The following is a 19,034-nucleotide window of genomic DNA, read 5'->3' as shown; positions in this document are numbered from 1 at the left end:
GAAGCCTATCTTAGTCCCTATAAATGCTAGTGTCTTCCCTCTAAGATTTCCTCCAATTTAGTCCATATATCATATATGTACATATTTGTTTGCATATTGTCTCCCCATTAGAATGTGAGCCCCTCAAAGGCAAGTACTGTTTTTGTTTCCCCAGTACTTAACACTATTCCTGACAAATAGTTAGGACTTAGTAAATGCTTGTGGATTTGACTTGACTGTCAACCATACCTAGAATCCTCTCCTTTTATGTCCTCTGCCTATAAAAATCCCTGGATTCCTTCAAGACATCTTAAATATTATTTTCTGTAGGAGTCCTTTCTTGATTCCTTTCAGCTTCTAGAAAGCCTCTTCTTTAAGATTACTTTCCTTTTACTCTATATATGTATCTCTGTACAATTTTTTTAAACTTTTTTTCTATCCCCAGAATTTGGCACAGTATCTGGCACATAATAAGAACTTAATTAATGCAAGTTGATTGACTAATGTGAAGCCCACTATATAGCTCTGTTTTTAAAGAACTGTCTCTGTCCCAATCTAGAATATCTTCCCCATGTATATTTATTTTTCTGATATTTCTTTTAATTGAATCTCACTCATTTCTCTTTATCCATTCTTTTATCTAATGCTATTTCCTTTTGTTAATGGATAAGATAGCTAATATAGGCAAAAAAGACATAGAGTCCACAAAGATTGGCAACCTGTTCGACTCTGGTCTATATCTACACATACAGTCTTGAACAAGAATCAATGCTAAGGAAAGCCAAATCTCTCCTTAAGTGATTGAGACCTCTCAGTCTCACATTCGTTGTTCATCACTTGCACCTTAATATTCCCAGGGAAAGCTGATAGTAATAGTTATAAAGCATTCCCCAAAAGGAGAGAAGTTAAAAAAGAGAGACAAAGGGAGAAATATCAAATGAACAATTTAAATCAAATATAGATCAGGTTCTTTATTCTTCTGCAGAAAGCAATGATAACCTAGAAGAATTATAGTACCATTATCAAGATTATTTAAACAATATTCAGTAACAACTCATCACTACAGATAGTGTTTTCTGGGAGAATGAAAAGTAATCATAATTAGGGGCAGCTGGGTAGCTCAGTGGATTGAGAGCTAGGCCTAGAGATGGGAGGTTCAAATCTGGCCTCAGACATTTCCCAGCTGTGTGAACTTGGGCAAGTCACTTGACCCCCCATTGCCCACCCTTACCACTCTTCCACTAAGTAGCCAATTCAAAGAAGTTAAGGGTTTAAAAAAAAGTAATCATAATCAGAACATAAAGCAACTGGGGATAGCTTAGTGGATTGAGAGCCAGGCCCAGAAAACTTGCATTCAAATTGGGCCTCAGATACTTCCTAGCTGTGTGACCCTGGGCAAGTCATTTAATCCTTTTTGCCTAGCCCTTACTTCTCTTCTGCCTTGGAAGCAATATGCAATATTGATTTTAAGATGGAAGCTAAGGTTTAAAAAAAACATAAAGCAGTTTTTGCAACACTCCGACAAGGAAAAGGAAATAGTGGAACAGAAAAAGCTCAGCAAAACTAATCAACAGAGTCTATGAAATTACCCACACTCATAATTACCAACTTTTGCATAAAAGGGAAGAAAGTATATTTTCTCATTTCTTTTCATCAAGAGCTTGGTACCATGTGTTGCTGAAAAGAAGGCATATTCCTTTTTATTGTCCCTATTCAATTTTCTCCAGATATCTATTAACTCTAATTATTCTAAAATTTCATTCACTTCTCTTCTTTCTTATTTATTTTTTGGTTCGATTTATCTAGATCTGATAGGGGAAGACTGATGTCCCCCCCCACCACCAATAAAGTTTTACTGTCTGTTTCTTCCTTAAGCTCCTTTAATTTTTCCTTTAAAAATCTAGATGCTATACCATTTGGTGCATATATGTTGAATACTGATATTTCTTCATTATCTATGCTGCCTTTTATCAAGATATAATTTCCTTCCTTATCTCTTTTAATCAAATCTATTTTTGCTTTAGCTTTGTCAGAGATCATGATTGCTACCCCTGCTTTCTCTTTCTCAGTTGAAACCCAATAGATTCTACTCCAGCCTCTTACCTTTATTCTGTAGGTGTCTACCTGCCTCAAATGTGTTTCTTGTAAACAACATATGGTAGGATTTTGGTTATGATAATTAGAGCATTCAATTTTGCTTTTCTATTTTTCCATTTACATTGTTGTAGCTGTTGTGAATTGATTTTCTTGATTCTGCTTACTTCATATCAGTTCACATAAGTATTCCCATGTGCCAGACACTGTGCTAGGTGCTTTACAAATATTTCATTTAATCCTCACAACAACCTTGGGAGGTTGGCACTATTGTTATCCACATTTTTAGGTTGGGGAAGTTGAAAGCAAACAGTATTTAAGTGACCAAGGTCACACAGCTAATGTCTAAGTCTAGATCTGAACTCAGGTCTTCCTGATTTTAGGCTCAGGGCTCTAACCACCTGGGTACATCCTACAAGAGAAACACAATAGGAAGAGGAGAATATGACTATCCTAGAGTCTTAGGCAATGACTTCCTGGAACCCTCAGGCTATGGCAGCAGAAAGTTACCTAAATAAGAGGCAAGAGAACTCAATCAGGGTGCCCTCTTTTTGAGGGTCATATTTTGTCAAAAGTAGATAGAATAAGTATTTGAGAATGGCAAAAGAACTCATTGAAAGTAATAGGAATTGGGACAGCTAAGTGGCTCAGAGAACCAGGGTCTGACACGGGGGAATTATGGCTTCAAATCTTACCTCAGACACTCCTAGCTGTGTGACTCAGACAAGTCACTGAACCTCAAATGCCAAACCCTTAATTCATGCTCTTATGCCTTGGAACCAATACACAGAATTGATTCTGAGATGAAAGGTAAGGGTTTCTTTTTAAGTAATAGGAATCTCTCTAACAGTAAGCTAAGCATAAGACAGGTTAATGAATATACAGATTTTGTTTGTCTATTTTTCAGGACCACACAACTAAACAGCACTTGTGTAGCTTCATTAGACATGGAACTCTTTCTGCACTACTCCCTCATTCCATCAGTAAGTATACTTCAGAAATAAAAATAAACTTCTGTAACTATCCAAAGCAGAGTCATGAATATGTTTGAAGTTACTCACACTGTTTCCACCTTTTAATTTTTTCAGTCTGTTAACCATGTCCTCAAACCCCATAGCAAAGTGGCTCCTCTTTTTTTATGTAATGACATTTTCATAAAACCTTCTATGTAAATAGTTTTCTTAGTTTGTATTTTATTTACATAAAATTTAGAGTTGATGAAAATATAGCAATTCACAAACAAATCTTAAACACTGATAAAAAACACATAACATATAAATGTATTTATTGATGAAATCATTTTGATGGTCTTGTTTATTGCATAAAAGCTTTAGAGAGGAGGGATAGTATTTTTTTTCAAATGAGAATCATGTGATTCCAGACTTTTGGAGAATGACTCCAAACGTGAAGAGAAAGAGACAGACAGACAGACAGATGTAAGAAGTGAAGAGCACGTAGGGGAAGACAGCTCAACATGTCTCTAATTTCTAGCTTGCCTCTCTAGACTGGAGGGGATTTCCTCTTGGCTAAGATCAGAGGCTCTCTCTCAGATGAACTGAGATCTCATCTTGCTCTCATCTGAAGAGTTCATTCACTCTGTATATTTTCTATTATATTCTTTTCTGTACAACTTCTCTAACATCTGCTCTTTGCAAGGATCAATGTGTTTACTTGCTATTTGTTTTCTGTGGTAGTCATTTATGTAATTATCATTCATTGGGAAGGATTTATAAATTTTTAATTTCAAATGTTTTTGCCTCTTTTGACCCACTGTCACAAACTATGAAGTGTCCAGAGGAGTCAAAAGAGAAAATAATACCTAGTCATTTTTTTCCTCTGAAGGGCTAGTCTACTGGAATAAAGGTGGGGAAAGGGAGAGAAGAAAGATGAGAAGGAGAAGACATGGAAGCAGATACAGGGGGAAAAGAAGAGGAGGAAGGGAAAGAGAAGTTACTTTCTGGGAGTGGGAAGAAGGAAGGAAAATGGTAGGATTAGCTGCTATTTCTAGTACTTCTGGATAAACTTTGATTTCTTCTCAGTTAGGGCAACAGAATAATTAAGGAATTTTATGTACAATACATTGCCCCCAAGGATGAGATAGGACATGTAAGCATTACTAGTGCTGTCTTTTTTTGTTCCTTTAGTTTCTCATAATTATGGTTCTGTCCTTCCTCCAAAGAAGAGTTCATCACAAGCAGTTAGATGACCAGTCCTACCTCCTTGGTAGCCGTTTCGGGATTGTAATGTAAGTTGGGCAAAAGTTCCACTTTGGATTTCAAACTCACTTTTCCACTAAGAGTAAATTAGCTCTTAAGTGAGAATATTTGCCAGGAAGTCATAGCTGAAGGAAACCAATACAGGAGAATAAAGTTAGACTAATATCAATCACTACAACTAAAGATAGAGGGAGAAGAGAAACAACATACCTTAGTGAGCATAACTGGAATTGCAATGAAGAAACAAGAATAACTGTCTGTCTCCAGGGCAACCACCCCTGTCATCCATGCTGGCTTTCTTAGTGCTATTAATCTGAATAAATTGCATAGAAAGAGCCAGAGATTACTAATAGATAGCCTGTAATTTGACATCCAGATGTCAAAAGAAATCAAGGAATGTCCCCAGTATGCTGGGTGACTCATCTATGGAACATTTAGGGGAGGGCATGGACAAAAGTGGTGCAGAACTGATGAATTGGGATCTAAATCACTAGTGGAAACATCCACATAAATGATATCAGAGATCCATTTCTGTATCAAGAGTGACTAAAACACCCCCACACCCAAATTAGCTAAAACAAGGCTAATTTGTCCATCAACTGAATCAAGGGAGTATTTCCATTCATTTTCTCATTTTTAGTATTAGGGAGTTTGATCAAAGATTCTCTGATGAATACTGAACATTTACAAATAAAATCACTAACTGAGATGAAATCCACTTTTTGCAATTCAATATATTCTCAATGTATTTCAGGATCTTGGGGACTCCAAATCCAAAATTGTGGTTCCTTGGGGAAAGCATCAAACTTCAAGAATGATAGTCTAAAAATATTTTTTCTAACTTTTCAGTCTTAGCTTTTTCTGATCCAGGTAGTGATAGGAAGCAATGAGACAACAGTTAAGCAATAGGAATTGAGCTTCTTATTGAGATTTTTACTCAACTAGTGTTCCTGAAAGAATTGCTGCATTAAATGCTAAACATTAAAAGACCTGGCTCACATGACAATTTTTTTTGCAGGCCCCTGGATTTCATTGGAACATTTAATAATCGATGGTCATATGGAATTGCATTTGGAGCTACAGCAAATAAAGTCATGTTTTTATTTTCTGAAGGCTACCAACCTCTTCAAGTACCACAATGGGCACAAGGTAGTGAGAAGGTTTGGGGGATTTTTTTTAAAAAATTATTTTGATTTCTTCTCCATTTAGCAAAATATCAATTCTCCTCTCTAGAGATTTTTACAAATGGAATATATCCAGATTTATTGAGAAAAGTTCAGCTGCTGTGAAAAGTGAAAATTAAGTCCTTTTAAGACCTCTTCCTAAAAGTCTATGAAATCATGACCATGAGTTTTCTTGGACTTCCTGCCATTTTGCCTCAGTTGACTTCCAGTTCTTGAAATAAGGCACTGAGTTGCTGAATTCCTTCCCATTAGTGATTGTATTTTTATCTATCAGTATTAATTTGCCTTGATTTTACCAACTTACAAATGATTCATATTGAAAACAGCCATTTCTGGGATGGGTGAGTATTGTCTGAATATAACATCATGCCTGTCTCCATTGCTGAACAAACCATTAGAAAGAACTTGGAGATTTTTAGAGTATGTGGATTCAAAAATGGAGGGTGGATTAAAAACTGTCAAAAAGTATCAACAACTAGGAGTAGCTAAGTGGCTCAGTGGATTGAGAGCCAAGCCTCAAGATGAGAGGTCCTGGGTTCAAAACTGGCCACAGATAGTTCCTAGCTCCCACCTTGAGCAAGTGACTTAACCCCAATTGCTTAGCCCCAACCACTTTAGTATTGATTCTAAGACAGAAGGTAAGAAGGTAAGGGCTTAAAAATAAAGTATCAGTAACTTACAGGAGCTGGTACACACACACACACACACACACACACACACACACATATATATATATATATATATATAATTTTTTTAATGTAATAGTTCAGTAAAGCTGACTGGTTTCCCTCTTGGCCAGCCTGCCTCTAGATATCCCTCCACATACTACTTAAATTTATGTTCTACTTTGCTTTGTTACATGGTTTGATGTTCTCCCAATCAGAGAATAATAATTCATATTTATATAAACTTAAATTTTTTCTAAATTATTTTATATACATTTTCTCATTTGGTTTAACAAGCCTCTCTCTTTTAAAAAAGGTAGCTAGATGTAGGGTAAAGTGTAAGAACGCTGATCTTGGAGCAAGTTCATATCCTGTTTCCTATGCTTACTAGCTATGTGATCATGAGTTATTTGACCTCTATTGGCCTCAGTGTCCGCACCTGTAAAACGGGGATAATAATAGCACCTACCTCCCAGGTTTGTTATGAAAATCAAATAAGAGAAGATTGATAAGAAGTACTTAGTCCAGTGCCTGGAACACAGTAGGCCAGATTGTATGACTGTTTGTCTCTGTTGTAGCAAAATAAGGTAATTAAGTCAACAGCACCATTTACCCTTTCTCTTCTCAGCTATCGTGCTACTAATAGGAGGCATTGAGGTGGGCCTCTCACATTTTCCTTTTTTTGCCTGCCTTTCATCAGATTTTCGACTGACAAGCTCCATCCTTGGATTTGCTTATTCTTTAATATGGTAAGAAGCATGCAGTTTATCATGGCTCCTATGAAAAGTCCTTGTAACAACACTAGTCATGAATTTTATTTTTTTTTAAAATAGATATCTGTAAGAAATTGGGTAATACTTTTTGGAAATCAAGATATCTGAGAAGGTGAAAATGCATCACATCCCTAATTTAAATATGATCAATATTCCATTATCCTGCATCACTTACTACCTTTTAGGTCCCTATCACCTCTAGGGTAAAACATAAACAGAAACTAATGTTTAAAATGTATTCCAATCAATCTGTAAGGTGTGTTCCCAACATTCTCTTATAGAACTTTCCTTCATGTATTTTACATCACAGCTAAACTGGTCTGTTGTTTCCAGATTTCAATATGCTATCTCCCACTTGTGTGCATTAAAACAAACCATTCCCTTTACCTGGAATGTACTCCCTCTAGCTCTATCTGCCATTCAAAATCCTTCTTTTTATTTAAGGTAGGGGTTTTAAAATTTTTTTTTTTCCTTTATTTTATTCCAGTAACAAATTTACACGTTTTCTAAGGTTGCATGATTCATGTTGCCTCCCTCCTGTCTTCCCTTCCCCCTCCTGGAGTTGACAAGCAATTCCACTGAGTTATATGTGTATTATCACTCAAAACCTATTTCCTTATTATTCATTATTAAATCTTTTTTGGTGTCATGTTCTCCTTTGACAGTCTGGTAAAACCTATGGACCTCCTCAGGGGGAAAAATGTTTTCAAATGCATAAAATACATAGAATTAAAAAGAGAGTCAATTATATTGAAATTCAGATGTCAAAATATTTTTAAAAGAAGTTTACAGACCTAGGGTAAGAACTTCTGCTTTAAAGCTTAACTCAGCTGTGTGATCCTAGGCAAGTCACCTAACTGCAACTGTCTAGCCCTTGCCTCTCTTCTCTGTCAAAACTGATACCAAGAAATAAGATAAGGGTTTTTTAAAAAAGCTTAATTTAGGTTTTACCTCTTCTGCATATTCTTCCCTCCTTTCTTCCTTCCTCTCCCCCCAAAATATTCTCTATCCTCAAACATTTCTAAGGTACTATGTCTGAATCACCTGTCTCTCTCCATCACCCTCCACCTTATATTATTTTTGCCTTTGTATGTATCTCATCATATTTCCCCCCAGTGTCACCCCTCTTTGGAGGCTGGGACTTTTCTAAGATATGTTACTAAAATTGATTAGCATAGAATTGTGATAGTATAATTCCAAATCAGAGCCATGAATTATAAAGTCGAAGGAAACAGCCCTGGCCCATGACCATAGTTATAAGCCTCCTGCTATTTGAAATACAGTTTGTTAGAGACCCTCCTATAGAGAAATGTGATTCATTCACATAGAGACCTTCCAGGTGAGGAAATTCCCTGTATCAACTCAGGTTGTTAAAGAAGAATCTCAAAGGGCTGCCCAGATCAGTGATTTGCCAGCCCCACAGCCACTATGTGCCAGAGATTTAGGACTTAAAGGTTAAGATTTAAATCCGAATCTTCCTAGCTTTATGACTAGCTTTCTAACCATCATGCCTAATTGCCTCTCCAGTCTCCACTATTACTTGCCCTTTCTGAGAGACATGCATCACTTTCTTCCTCTAGACCCTAACATTTAGAACATAAGGACAAAGTGGTCTTCAGAGTCCCTTTCTGCTCTAACATTCTATTATGCTGTGAATCCTTCTTTCCACAAAGGTGTGCTAAGCAACTGAGGAGAGTGTAGTAACAACCAAAATTAGTGTTTGGTGTTTTTTTTTTCAGGTTTTCCATCACAGTCTTACATATTGTGCAGTGTCCACATGGACAGGTAAGTCATTCCAGAGAAAGAACTGTATTTTAATACATTCATACGCCCACTAACTAACAATTTGCACATTAAATGAGTGAAAAAATGAGGACGCAAATCCTTTCCCAGACTGTCCATTTTTAGGATTAGAGTAAAACCTAGATTAAGAGATCACAATCAAAGCACGTTTGTCTAAGCTAAGTTAGAATTGCACAGTGAGTAGAGTGCTGGAATTAGGAAGATCTACGTTCAAAGTTTACTTCTGACTGTGTGGTTATGGGCAAGCCATTTAACTTCAGTTCCCTCATGTGTAAAATGAAGATAATACCTTTAGTACAAGGGTAGTCTTGTTCTAGTTCATTTGGTTCAATAATATCAGAATTCATGATCACATTTAGGGTTTTCTTGGCAAAGGATCTGCAGTGGTTTGTCATTTCTTTCTCTAGTTCATTTTACAGATGGGGCAACTGAAGCAAACAGTTAAGCGACTTGCCCAGGGTCACCTACCTAGTAAGTGGCTGAGGGCAAATTTAAAGTCAGGAAAGTGAGTCTTCCTAATTCCTGGCCCAAGACTCTACCTAGCTGTCCTATAGTACTGGGGAACAGTAGTCAAAATTCATTCCTTTTAACCTGATACATAAACTTGGGAGTTTTTGAAAATGCATTTCAATATAATTGGCTTCCTTTGTAATCTTATATACTTTATTTTATGCATTTAAAAAGTTCATTCTGACAAATTCAGCCTCAGACACTCATTAATGTGTGATGTCCTGAGCAAGTCACTTAATCTGCATTGCCTAGCCCTTACCACTCTTCTGCCTTGGAACCAATACTTAGTGTCAATTCTAAGGCAAAAAGTAAGAGTTTAAATATATGTTTAAATATGTAAATATATTAAATGAGAAGTGTACCAAGACTGAGCCAGACTGCTAAGTACTCCATGCCATAAAAAGATTTAAGAATCTTTGCTCTACCATGTACCCTAAAGGATTATGTGAGCCTCAAAATGAGATGATGAATGGGTATAAAACATTTGGCAAGTGTTAAAGCATTAGTAATTAATATTAAGCAACAGGAGTACCTCAAGCACTCCAAACCTAAGGAAGATGCTTCCAAGCATCTTTGAAGTTCAGGGACTTTCTGCTGAGAAAGAGGTAAGAATCATAGCATCTGAGGCAGATCCAGAGCTGGAAAGTCTCCTGGAGGTCATGGAGCCCAAAACATTTATTTTTCCCAATAATGGAATAGAGGTTCAGAGAAATTTATAGGGCTCATCTAAAGTGGCATAGGTAATAAGTGACAAAGTCAGGATTTGCACCTGTGTCTTTGAGTCTTTATCCAACATTTTTGCCACTAGAAAAAGTAGCAACATTGTACTGAACAATCTTGAAGCCCTTTTCCATCCCCTAGACCCATGCTGGCAAACCTATGGCATGCATTCCAGAGTGTGCCAGAAGGGGCTGCTCTCCTCTCCCTCTCCACAAACATTTGAGAACATTCTTCAATTCACCTCCCTCTCTGCCCAGCAGCCACTGGGAACATTTCCTAACTCCCCTGTCTAGGATAAGGCAGGTGGCTTACACACAGCGTGAGGGTTATAGTTTGGACATTTGGTCTCTAAAACGTTCACCATCACTACCCTAGACCTAATATTTGATATTTGTAACAACCCTAGCCCATAATATTTGTAGCAGCCACCTACAGCAGCTAGGCAGCATAGAAGAAAAAAGTACTAGGACTAGAGTCAGGAAGACCCTAATTCAAAGCCAGCCTCAGACATTTATTAGCTATGTGACCATGGACAAGTTACTTAATCTCTGTTTGTTTCAGTTTACTCAAATAAAGATAATAATAGTATCTACCCACTAGGATTGTCTTAAGGATCAAAGGAGATGATATATGTGAAGCGAATATTCAGCACAGTTCCTGGTCTATTTGTTATTGTTGCTATTCAAGTTGTGTCCAACTCTACATGATCCACGGTCTTGGCAAAGATACTAGAGTAGTTTTCCATTTCCTTCTCCAGTGTGTCCTGGCACATAGTAGGTGCTATATGAATGCTTATTCTCTTCTCTATTCCTCACATACAAACACCACTACATACTTAGGCTATCATAAAAACAGGTACTAGGAGATTAAAGTAGTTGGTCACCCATCATTCAGAAACCCTGGTGTCAAACCTGCTTTGAAATATCACAGTAAGAGCATTAGATTTTCTTTATTTCTCAAAGCTAGAGAATTAAACAAAACACAGGATTAAACCCAAATTGCTTTAAAGAGACTATCTAGAAAAAAGTTTTTTAAGGCAAAATCCTCTTATGAACAATTAATAAATAACAAACTTGTCAAAGAATAATTTTTCCAGGTTTTAGTATATGATAAGAATTAAATGGAATATGGAAAACAATAACCTTGTGACCAGAATTGAATGCAAAAATGAGATATTGAGTCAGAACAATCCTTAAGAGTAGAAAAACTGGGGTGCTGAGCAAGTCTTTGAACCAAAAATTTTTCCCATTACCTGTCACAGAGCCTGAAATTTCACCTTTAGAAATGTATTCCTTTGAGTTGTTTTAGTCTTCAATCATGGCCTCTGGAAAATAAAGTAACTATAGAAAAGATAAAATATCAAGTTCTTTATCAACTATTCGTTTAGGGGGAATTGTGATGCTGAACATAAAGTAGCCTGTCATGATTTAAAAAAAAAACATTACTCTTGGCTCTGGGAAAACCTGTGTTCAAATACTGCCTCAAATGTTTACTAGTTCTCTAACTATGGGGAAGTCACAACAGTCTAAAATCATAGGTGTTGGAATGTTGCAGTCTGTTATCAATGGCAGGAAATCACACAATAATAATCTGGAACTGATTTTATTAAAGTAAGGAACTCTCTCAGTGGACAAATGCTTTTCATTGGTATAAATCAGTAACTTCTCTGAAATTCACAATATTAGAAGATTGTCTTTTTCATTAGAGGTTAAATGATTTGCTCATGTGCCACAGAACTAGCTAGTTTGTGTCAGAGGCAGGATTTGAACTCTGGTTTAAACTCAGGAAGAATGCGTCCTCCTGACTTAAAGAACAACCCACTACCCACTGCATCAAACTACCTCTTAAGACAAAAATCCTAATGATAGCTCACATATGGATATCAAGTTACAGACTTTCATACACAGTATCCCATTTACGTCTTGGATGAAGTCATTGCCTCAACATAAGAGAGAACTGGAAAGATGGTGGTAGGAGAGAAAGAAAATAAGCCTTTATTAAGTACCTACTATGTGCTAGACCTTGTGCTAAAAACGTTACAAACATTTGATCCTCACAGTAACTGTGGGGGATAGATACTAATATTGTACCCATTTTACAGCTGAAGAAACTGAGACAGACAAAGATTAAGTGACTTCTCAGGTTCCCACAGCTACTGAGTATCTATGGGCATATTTGTTCTCAGGTCTTTCTAAACATCTTCCACTGTACCACCAACCTACAAAGTCAGCACCAGAATCCTCACTTCTAGTACCAACTCCACCACAAACTAGTTGCGTGACCCTGAACAAGTTGCTCCACTGTTCTGAGGCTCAGCTTCCTCAATATAAAATGGCATTGGGTTGGAGGAGAAGAATTAGATAAAGGATCTCTAAGCCTCCTTCACCCTTTGATGCATCATTACTCAAGCAAGGATAACCAAGGCAAATTTTCACCATATATAAAGCAGATATTCTTCCTTTCCTTCCCTCCTTCCTTCCTGCATGTGAGATTTCTGAAGTCCTATATTTGTTTTGGTTTCTGTTGCAGCTAATTGGGGCATATGAAACAGTTATTTTTTATTGGCCTTCCTTGCTGTGTCTGGCTTTCCTCTTAGGACGTTTTGTATACATGTTTGCAAAAGCTTTGAAGATTCATCTAGGTTTGGAGGTTCAAAAGGTAAGTAGTACCCATATCCACATCCCATGCCATTTAAAAAAATATAGCCTGCTTTATGATCATCTACTTAAGATGTCTGTGTGACATAAGATATGTATGTATGTCCATGTGGATTATCTAAAATATAACTAGAATAATTATCTTTGGAATCTTGTCCAACTCTTTTCAAGGGAGATTATATGTCCTGCCTGGAGATAGAGACGGAGCCATGAGTCTGACCACTTTTTTTTATCAACATCTAAGAGGAGTTTTGTTGTGGTGGTTGTTCAGTTGTTTCAATCATCCAACTATTCATGACCCCATTTGGGATATTCTTGGCATTTGGTTTGCCAGTGGTTTGCCATTTCCTTCTCCAGCTCCCTTTACAGATGAGGAAACTAAAACAAATAGGATTAAGTGATTTACCTGCTGTCATATAGCTCATAGGAATCTGAGGCAGACTTAAATTTAGGAGTAGGAGTCTTCCTGAATCCAGGGCTATCTGTATCTACTGAACCACCTAACTGCCTCCCCTAAGAAAGGTACTGGATTTGAATTCTCTCTATCTTTTCCCAAAAAAATGTTGCTGCTATAGGTTCAAAATAGCAGCCACTTCCTTAAATGGAGAAGCTAGCCCCACTTACACTAACTGGCATGGATGCCCCCACTGAATGCTGGTTACACAAAAGACCATTGAAATTGTAAGTGTCAAGGAAATTCATTTATCCAATCAAGATATCAGCACTTGGATATTGCTTGTCCCAGGTACATAAATCGTTACTCACAGCTCCAAGTAATTGTTGAAAATAATCCCCCTGTGGGTTATTAATATTAAATATTTCATATGTAAGACTTAAGAGATAGCCTGATGTAATGAAAAGAAGGCTGGGTTTAGAGTTCAAAGACCTGAATTGGAATTCTATCTCCAGTACTTAACTTGGTTGGTACTGATCTTGTCTTCAGTTTCTACATCAATAAAGTGGAATGATAATACTTGTCCTATTAGCTACCTCACAGAATCATTATGAGGAAAGGATTGTAAAAACCTCAAAGCACTATAGCAATAGGGATAGGGATCATAATGATAAATTTGTTAATTAGCTAGTAATTAGGTATTCTGAATAGTTAGAAGTAAGGAGTAGATGGAAGAAATAGTTTTTTTAATTTTTTAATTATTTTTTAATTTTATTTTTTAGAAAAAATTTCCATGGTTACATGATTCATGTTTTTACTTTCCCCTTCACCCCCCATTTCACCACCACCACCACCCCCATAGCCAACACACATTTGGAGAAATAGTTTTAAATGTTACCTGGGCTCCTTTAAGCTAGACAGAAGAATTTTCAGTAGGTCATGGGTAAAGAATTCCGAGCACCCCCTAGGAAAGAGCAGTTAGAAAAACTGAGACACTCTGGAGCTTGCTCGTGGTGTGTCCTAGGTGTTGGCTCTAGACAATCTTGAAAGATAACCTTTGATAAACATCTTATATCTAAGAAGATTTTGAGAGCATTTCAACTAAAGGGATAGAGTGGTGAAGCTGCTCCTTGGAATACAGAGGGCAGTAGAGAACAACAGAGAGCAGCATCTGTGTAACCTGTCAGGAGTTGAGTGGAATCTCTGAGGCTGGGCAGATTCGGAGATACAGTCAAGCTGTGAATCTATTATAGAACTAAAGGAGATTTAGAAGAATTATAATTAGGTTAGATTAGAAAGGTATTATTATTGTTGTACATAATAATATATATTAAATAGATAGTAAGAAAGTTAAGTTAGGTCTGATTTTCATCAGGCGAGAAGTCCTTTGCAGGACAGAGGGGTTCTGGGATTTATTTAGTATTAATTAGTTTAGGGATGAATAGATTTGACAACTCCTGTCCTAGCCTATTTCTAAATCCTATATCCTGTCCCTGTCTTTTCTTATAGTTTAAATAAATAGGTTTTATAGTAGTTTGTCTCCTACCAGTTTCATCTACTGAAAGAACCAACTAGGCTATAAGAGCTGTAGTAGTATCAATACCAACTGACAGTCAACTGGCCAAAATCAATAACAAGATCAATATCCATCATAACAGGATGAGATTTATAATTTAATTATAGGAAAAACTCCCAAGCAAGGTAACTCTCTTTTCTAATGCAAGTTGCCATTTTTTACTCAAAATAGAGTCTGATAGGGATGCTCGGAGGTTAAGTGACTTGTTCGGGCCAGTATGTGTCAGAGGGGCACTGTCTTCCTGGCTTCAAGGCTGGCTCTTTCCACTAAGCAACTCTGTTTATCACTCTCTTTACCAGCATTTATGTCAATGTGAGTTATTGTCACAGGATAACCAAGTATCATGGAGAATAGAATTTCTGACATTAAAAATAACTATTTATGAATTTTCCCTCATTGTTCATCCTCCTCTTTCCCCACACTCATAAAGTTTTAGCTCCCAGAAGTTCTTAGAAGGATCGTGGAGGTTGTGGGGTGAGGTCTTCAGCTTTCTCTTTTTCATTCAGAAAAGATTTCCATCTCTGAGACAACAACACACATTGACTGAAATGCTGACACTTTGGCAGTATCAATTCTCCAGTTCCAAAGAATATCAGGGGAATTTGGGTAAATGAGCAGACATAAGACTAGAGTATTTTTCTTCCTTATTTCTGCATAGGATATAGAAATCTGTTGCCAGTGGGAACTAAGGTACTATAAAAAAGGTAAGAGAAAGTGGGGAAATTACTTCATGCGGGTATTGCAGTAATTTTCAGAAATGGGGAGAAATCTTAACAGGTTAGGGACATAAGGTAAAAGTGACAAATGATAAACCACATAGGGAAGCAAGAGAATAATAGTCTTTGCACGGGGCAGATAAATAGCATAGTAAGTAGAATGTGGGGCCTATAGGCAAGAAGACCTGAGTTCGATTATGGCCTCACATACTTAGTAGCTGTGTGAGCTGAACAAGTCACTCAACTTTTCTGTCTCAGTTTATTCAAATGTAAAATGGGGAAAATAATTGCTCCTACTTCCCAGGTACATACAAGATATTTTCAGAATAGGTGGAAGGTAATCTAGATGACTCGATGGACAGCACTGGGGCAGGTGTCAGGAGTTCAAATCCAGACTCAGACGCTTGTTAATGTGACTCTGGACAAATCACTCAACCTCTGTTGTCTTAATCTACTAGAGAAGGAGATGGCAAACCATTCCCATATCTTTGTCAAGAAATGGATACTATGATCCATGGATAGTATGATCCATGGGGTCATAAAGAGCTGAATATAAATGAATGACTGAACCACAACAATAATCATCTAAAAGAGAAGGCATTAGCTGAAAGGGGGTCCTGTAAGGAGAGTCAAGAAAGACCTCCTATATATGGTGGGTTTTGAGCTGAGTCTTGAAGGAAGCCAGAGAAACTAGTAGGGTGGAGGTGAACATAGAAAGCATTCCAGGCATGGGAAGTAGCCAGTGAAAAAGCACCAAGATGAAGATGGAGTAGCCCATATGAGAAATAACAAGTTGGCCAATATAGCTGGATCATGAAGTGCAGAGAAGGGAGTAAAGTATTAGGAGATTAAAAAGGTTAAAACCCTTCTCCTTTTCTCATAGGAAGAAAGCTCTTTTCTAGAAGTCCATCAAGCTGAACACGTGAAACAACTCATGAGGAAACCCCCAGAACAGTAAGATTCAGTTTTTGATCCCAAGCCAAAATAGACTCTTGAGACTTCTAATGTTCCTCATCATTCCTCCCTGTGATTCTTTGGAGGAAGGATTGGCTCAATGGCATCTCATCCTCCCCAACCAATTCTTTGTAAATTCTACTCTTTTTTTTCCTTTTGAACATCAATGGATACCTCCCTTGAGCTAAAATGGCAGGACTCAGAAATTTTCTTACATAATTTATTACATTATACCAACTCTATAAAGTTCTAGAGAATAGGAAAAGTCACACAGAATCCCTTCTCTACCTCCATTTTTCCCCCAGGCAGTTTGCAGGCTTGTCTCTTGTAGTTTAGTTTGAAGCATGACCATTTAAACTTTTATATATTTTTGCCACATGAAGATTATACAGTCATTAGACATGCAATAAATATAAATAATGACATTTAAGGAAAACACAATTCAATAAGCTTTTATTAAATGATATGACTATGATACAGACAAAAAAGCCAAGACAGTTCTTGCCCTCAAGGAACTTATATTCTACTATGGACAACAAGATCTACACAGATAAGTAAATACATTTATGTATGCATATATGTAAAGAGAGATACAGAAACAGAGACAGAGAAGGAGAGAGAAAACTATAAGAAACTGAAGAACAAGTTCAAAAAAGGTCCATGTAAGAAGGGTGCCCAATTTTGGACTAGCTAAATAAAACCCTGCTCAAATGCCCAGACTGTCCCCATTGAACTCTGGCATTCCACATGATAGCAAGAAATATTCTGTCTGGGGCAGCTAAGTGGCACAGTGGATTAAAAAAAACAGGCCTAGGGCTTCCGGGTTAAGATGGCGGCAGAGTAAGAAGCAGCTCTTAACCTCTCCTGACCAAAACACACAAAACTCCTCAAGGGGACATAAAAACAAGTCCAGACAAACGGAGGAACCCCACAACAGGGCACAGCGTGGAAGGTACATGGAATCGAGACATTTCCAGGCTATAAAGGGCTCTCACTAAATCGCGGGCTGAGCAACTGCCCCACCCCCACCCCCTCTACACTCATCTATAGCTCCGAACCCAGCTAAAAAGAAATAGAGCAAGTTTGGGGCACCCATCGAGTCATTGGCAGCTCCGGGACCTGTTCCTGAGAGCAGCAAGACTTGGGACCCCATTGGGTCAAGAAACGCAGGCGAGATCTGAGCGCGGGAGCAGGACGCTGGGCGCAGAGCGCAGGCTGAGCAGAGGCGTGGGTGGAGGCAGACACAGCCAGGAACTAAAGCCTAAGTGGGGAACCAGTGCAGAGGGGTATACGACTGTGGAAGCAGCGCCCTGAGACTTGTAAAGAAACCTCCGGCAGAGGATCAAGCAAGAGGGCCCACCAGGGGGCTTGACCTTGGAAAAAACCAGAACACAGACCTCAGGAGCCAATAGATAGCGAACAGACACTGAGCGCGAGGATAAATCTGAGAAGCTGCTGGGCTAATGATGGCTACTCAGCCTCAGGAAGTTCAGAAGAGAAAGAATAATAACAAGAAAAAGAAGTCTTTAACACTCGACAGCTTTTACACAGATAAAATCCAGACAACCGAGCAAACAGAGGAGGAGAACAAACAAGCATCCGGACCCTCCTCAAATTAGGAAAACTCCTCACAAACTATGGAAGAGTTCAAAACTGAGATTTTGAGGAAAATGGAAGAGATCTGGCAAGAAAATAACAGTTTAAAAGGTAGAATCTTGCAATTGGAAAGTGAGGCTCAGAAATCAAATGAACTGATAAGCAAATTGAACACCAGAAATGACCAGATTGAAAAGGAAAACCAAAACATTATAGCCGAAAACCAGTCCCTAAAGGCTAGAATCGAGCAATTAGAAGCTAATGATCTCTCAAGACAACAAGAACAAATAAAACAAAGTCAAAAGACTGAAAAAATAGAAGGAAACATGAAATATCTCAATGAGAGAGTGACAGACCAAGAAAACCGGTCTAGAAGAGACAACGTGAGAATAATTGGTCTTCCAGAAAAACCAGAAATTAATAGAAACCTGGACTCCGTACTAAAAGAAATTATTCAGCAAAATTGCCCTGAAGTCCTACAACAAGAGGGCAATATAGACATCGAAAGGATTCATAGAACACCCACTACATTCAACCCAGAGAAGAAATCGGTTAGAAATATTATTGCCAAATTCAAAAGCTTTCAAGCAAAAGAAAAAATCTTACAAGAAGCCAGAAAGAGACAATTCAAATATCAAGGAGCACCAATCAGGATCACACAGGATCTGGCAGCCTCCACGCTAAAAGACCGTAAGGCTTGGAATACAATATTCAGAAAGGCAAGAGAGCTGGGCCTGCAACCACAGATCAACTACCCATCAAAATTGACTATATATTTCCAAGGGAAAGTATGGGCATTCAACAAAATTGAAGAATTCCAGGTATTTGCACAGAAAAGACCAGGGCTAAATGGAAAATTTGATATCGAACCACAAAAATCGAGAGAAACCTGAAAAGGTAAATAAGTTACAGAGGGAAAAGAAAGAAAACTTATAATTTTTAAATTTGCCTTTTTAAGGGCCTCAGTGAGATCTAATTATCTGTAATCCTATGTAGAGAAATGTTATGTATAATTCTCTGTAGTGAACTCTATTCACTATTATAATATTCACTATTATAGTAATCAGAAGAATAATTTACAGGGTGAGGGTGGAACACTAAATAATCTAAGATGGTGTGGGGGATGGGAAAGAGGGGGTAAATAGCAGGGGACACCAAGAGAAACTTGAGTGAATAAGAAAATAGAATATTCTATTA

General features: G+C 37.6%; 1 protein-coding gene across 1 annotated transcript in view; it reads left to right on the top strand.

The window, feature by feature from the left end:
• Positions 1-2,984: 2,984 nt before the first annotated feature.
• LOC123234872 (stimulated by retinoic acid gene 6 protein-like) overlaps positions 2,985-19,034 on the top strand; it is a 61,593-nt gene continuing 45,543 nt past the window's right edge. Inside the window, exons 1-7 of the mRNA XM_044660877.1 lie at positions 2,985-3,056; positions 4,218-4,318; positions 5,308-5,438; positions 6,767-6,887; positions 8,651-8,696; positions 12,474-12,602; positions 16,171-16,241. Coding sequence (XP_044516812.1) covers positions 3,021-3,056; positions 4,218-4,318; positions 5,308-5,438; positions 6,767-6,887; positions 8,651-8,696; positions 12,474-12,602; positions 16,171-16,241 — 635 coding nt within the window. The 5' untranslated portion in view covers positions 2,985-3,020. The remainder of the gene's footprint in view (positions 3,057-4,217; positions 4,319-5,307; positions 5,439-6,766; positions 6,888-8,650; positions 8,697-12,473; positions 12,603-16,170; positions 16,242-19,034) is intronic.

The sequence above is a fragment of the Gracilinanus agilis genome, chromosome 1, assembly GCF_016433145.1.
Source record: "Gracilinanus agilis isolate LMUSP501 chromosome 1, AgileGrace, whole genome shotgun sequence".
Taxonomy (NCBI): Eukaryota; Metazoa; Chordata; class Mammalia; order Didelphimorphia; family Didelphidae; genus Gracilinanus; species Gracilinanus agilis.
This window is presented reverse-complemented; position numbering and strand designations above follow the sequence as displayed.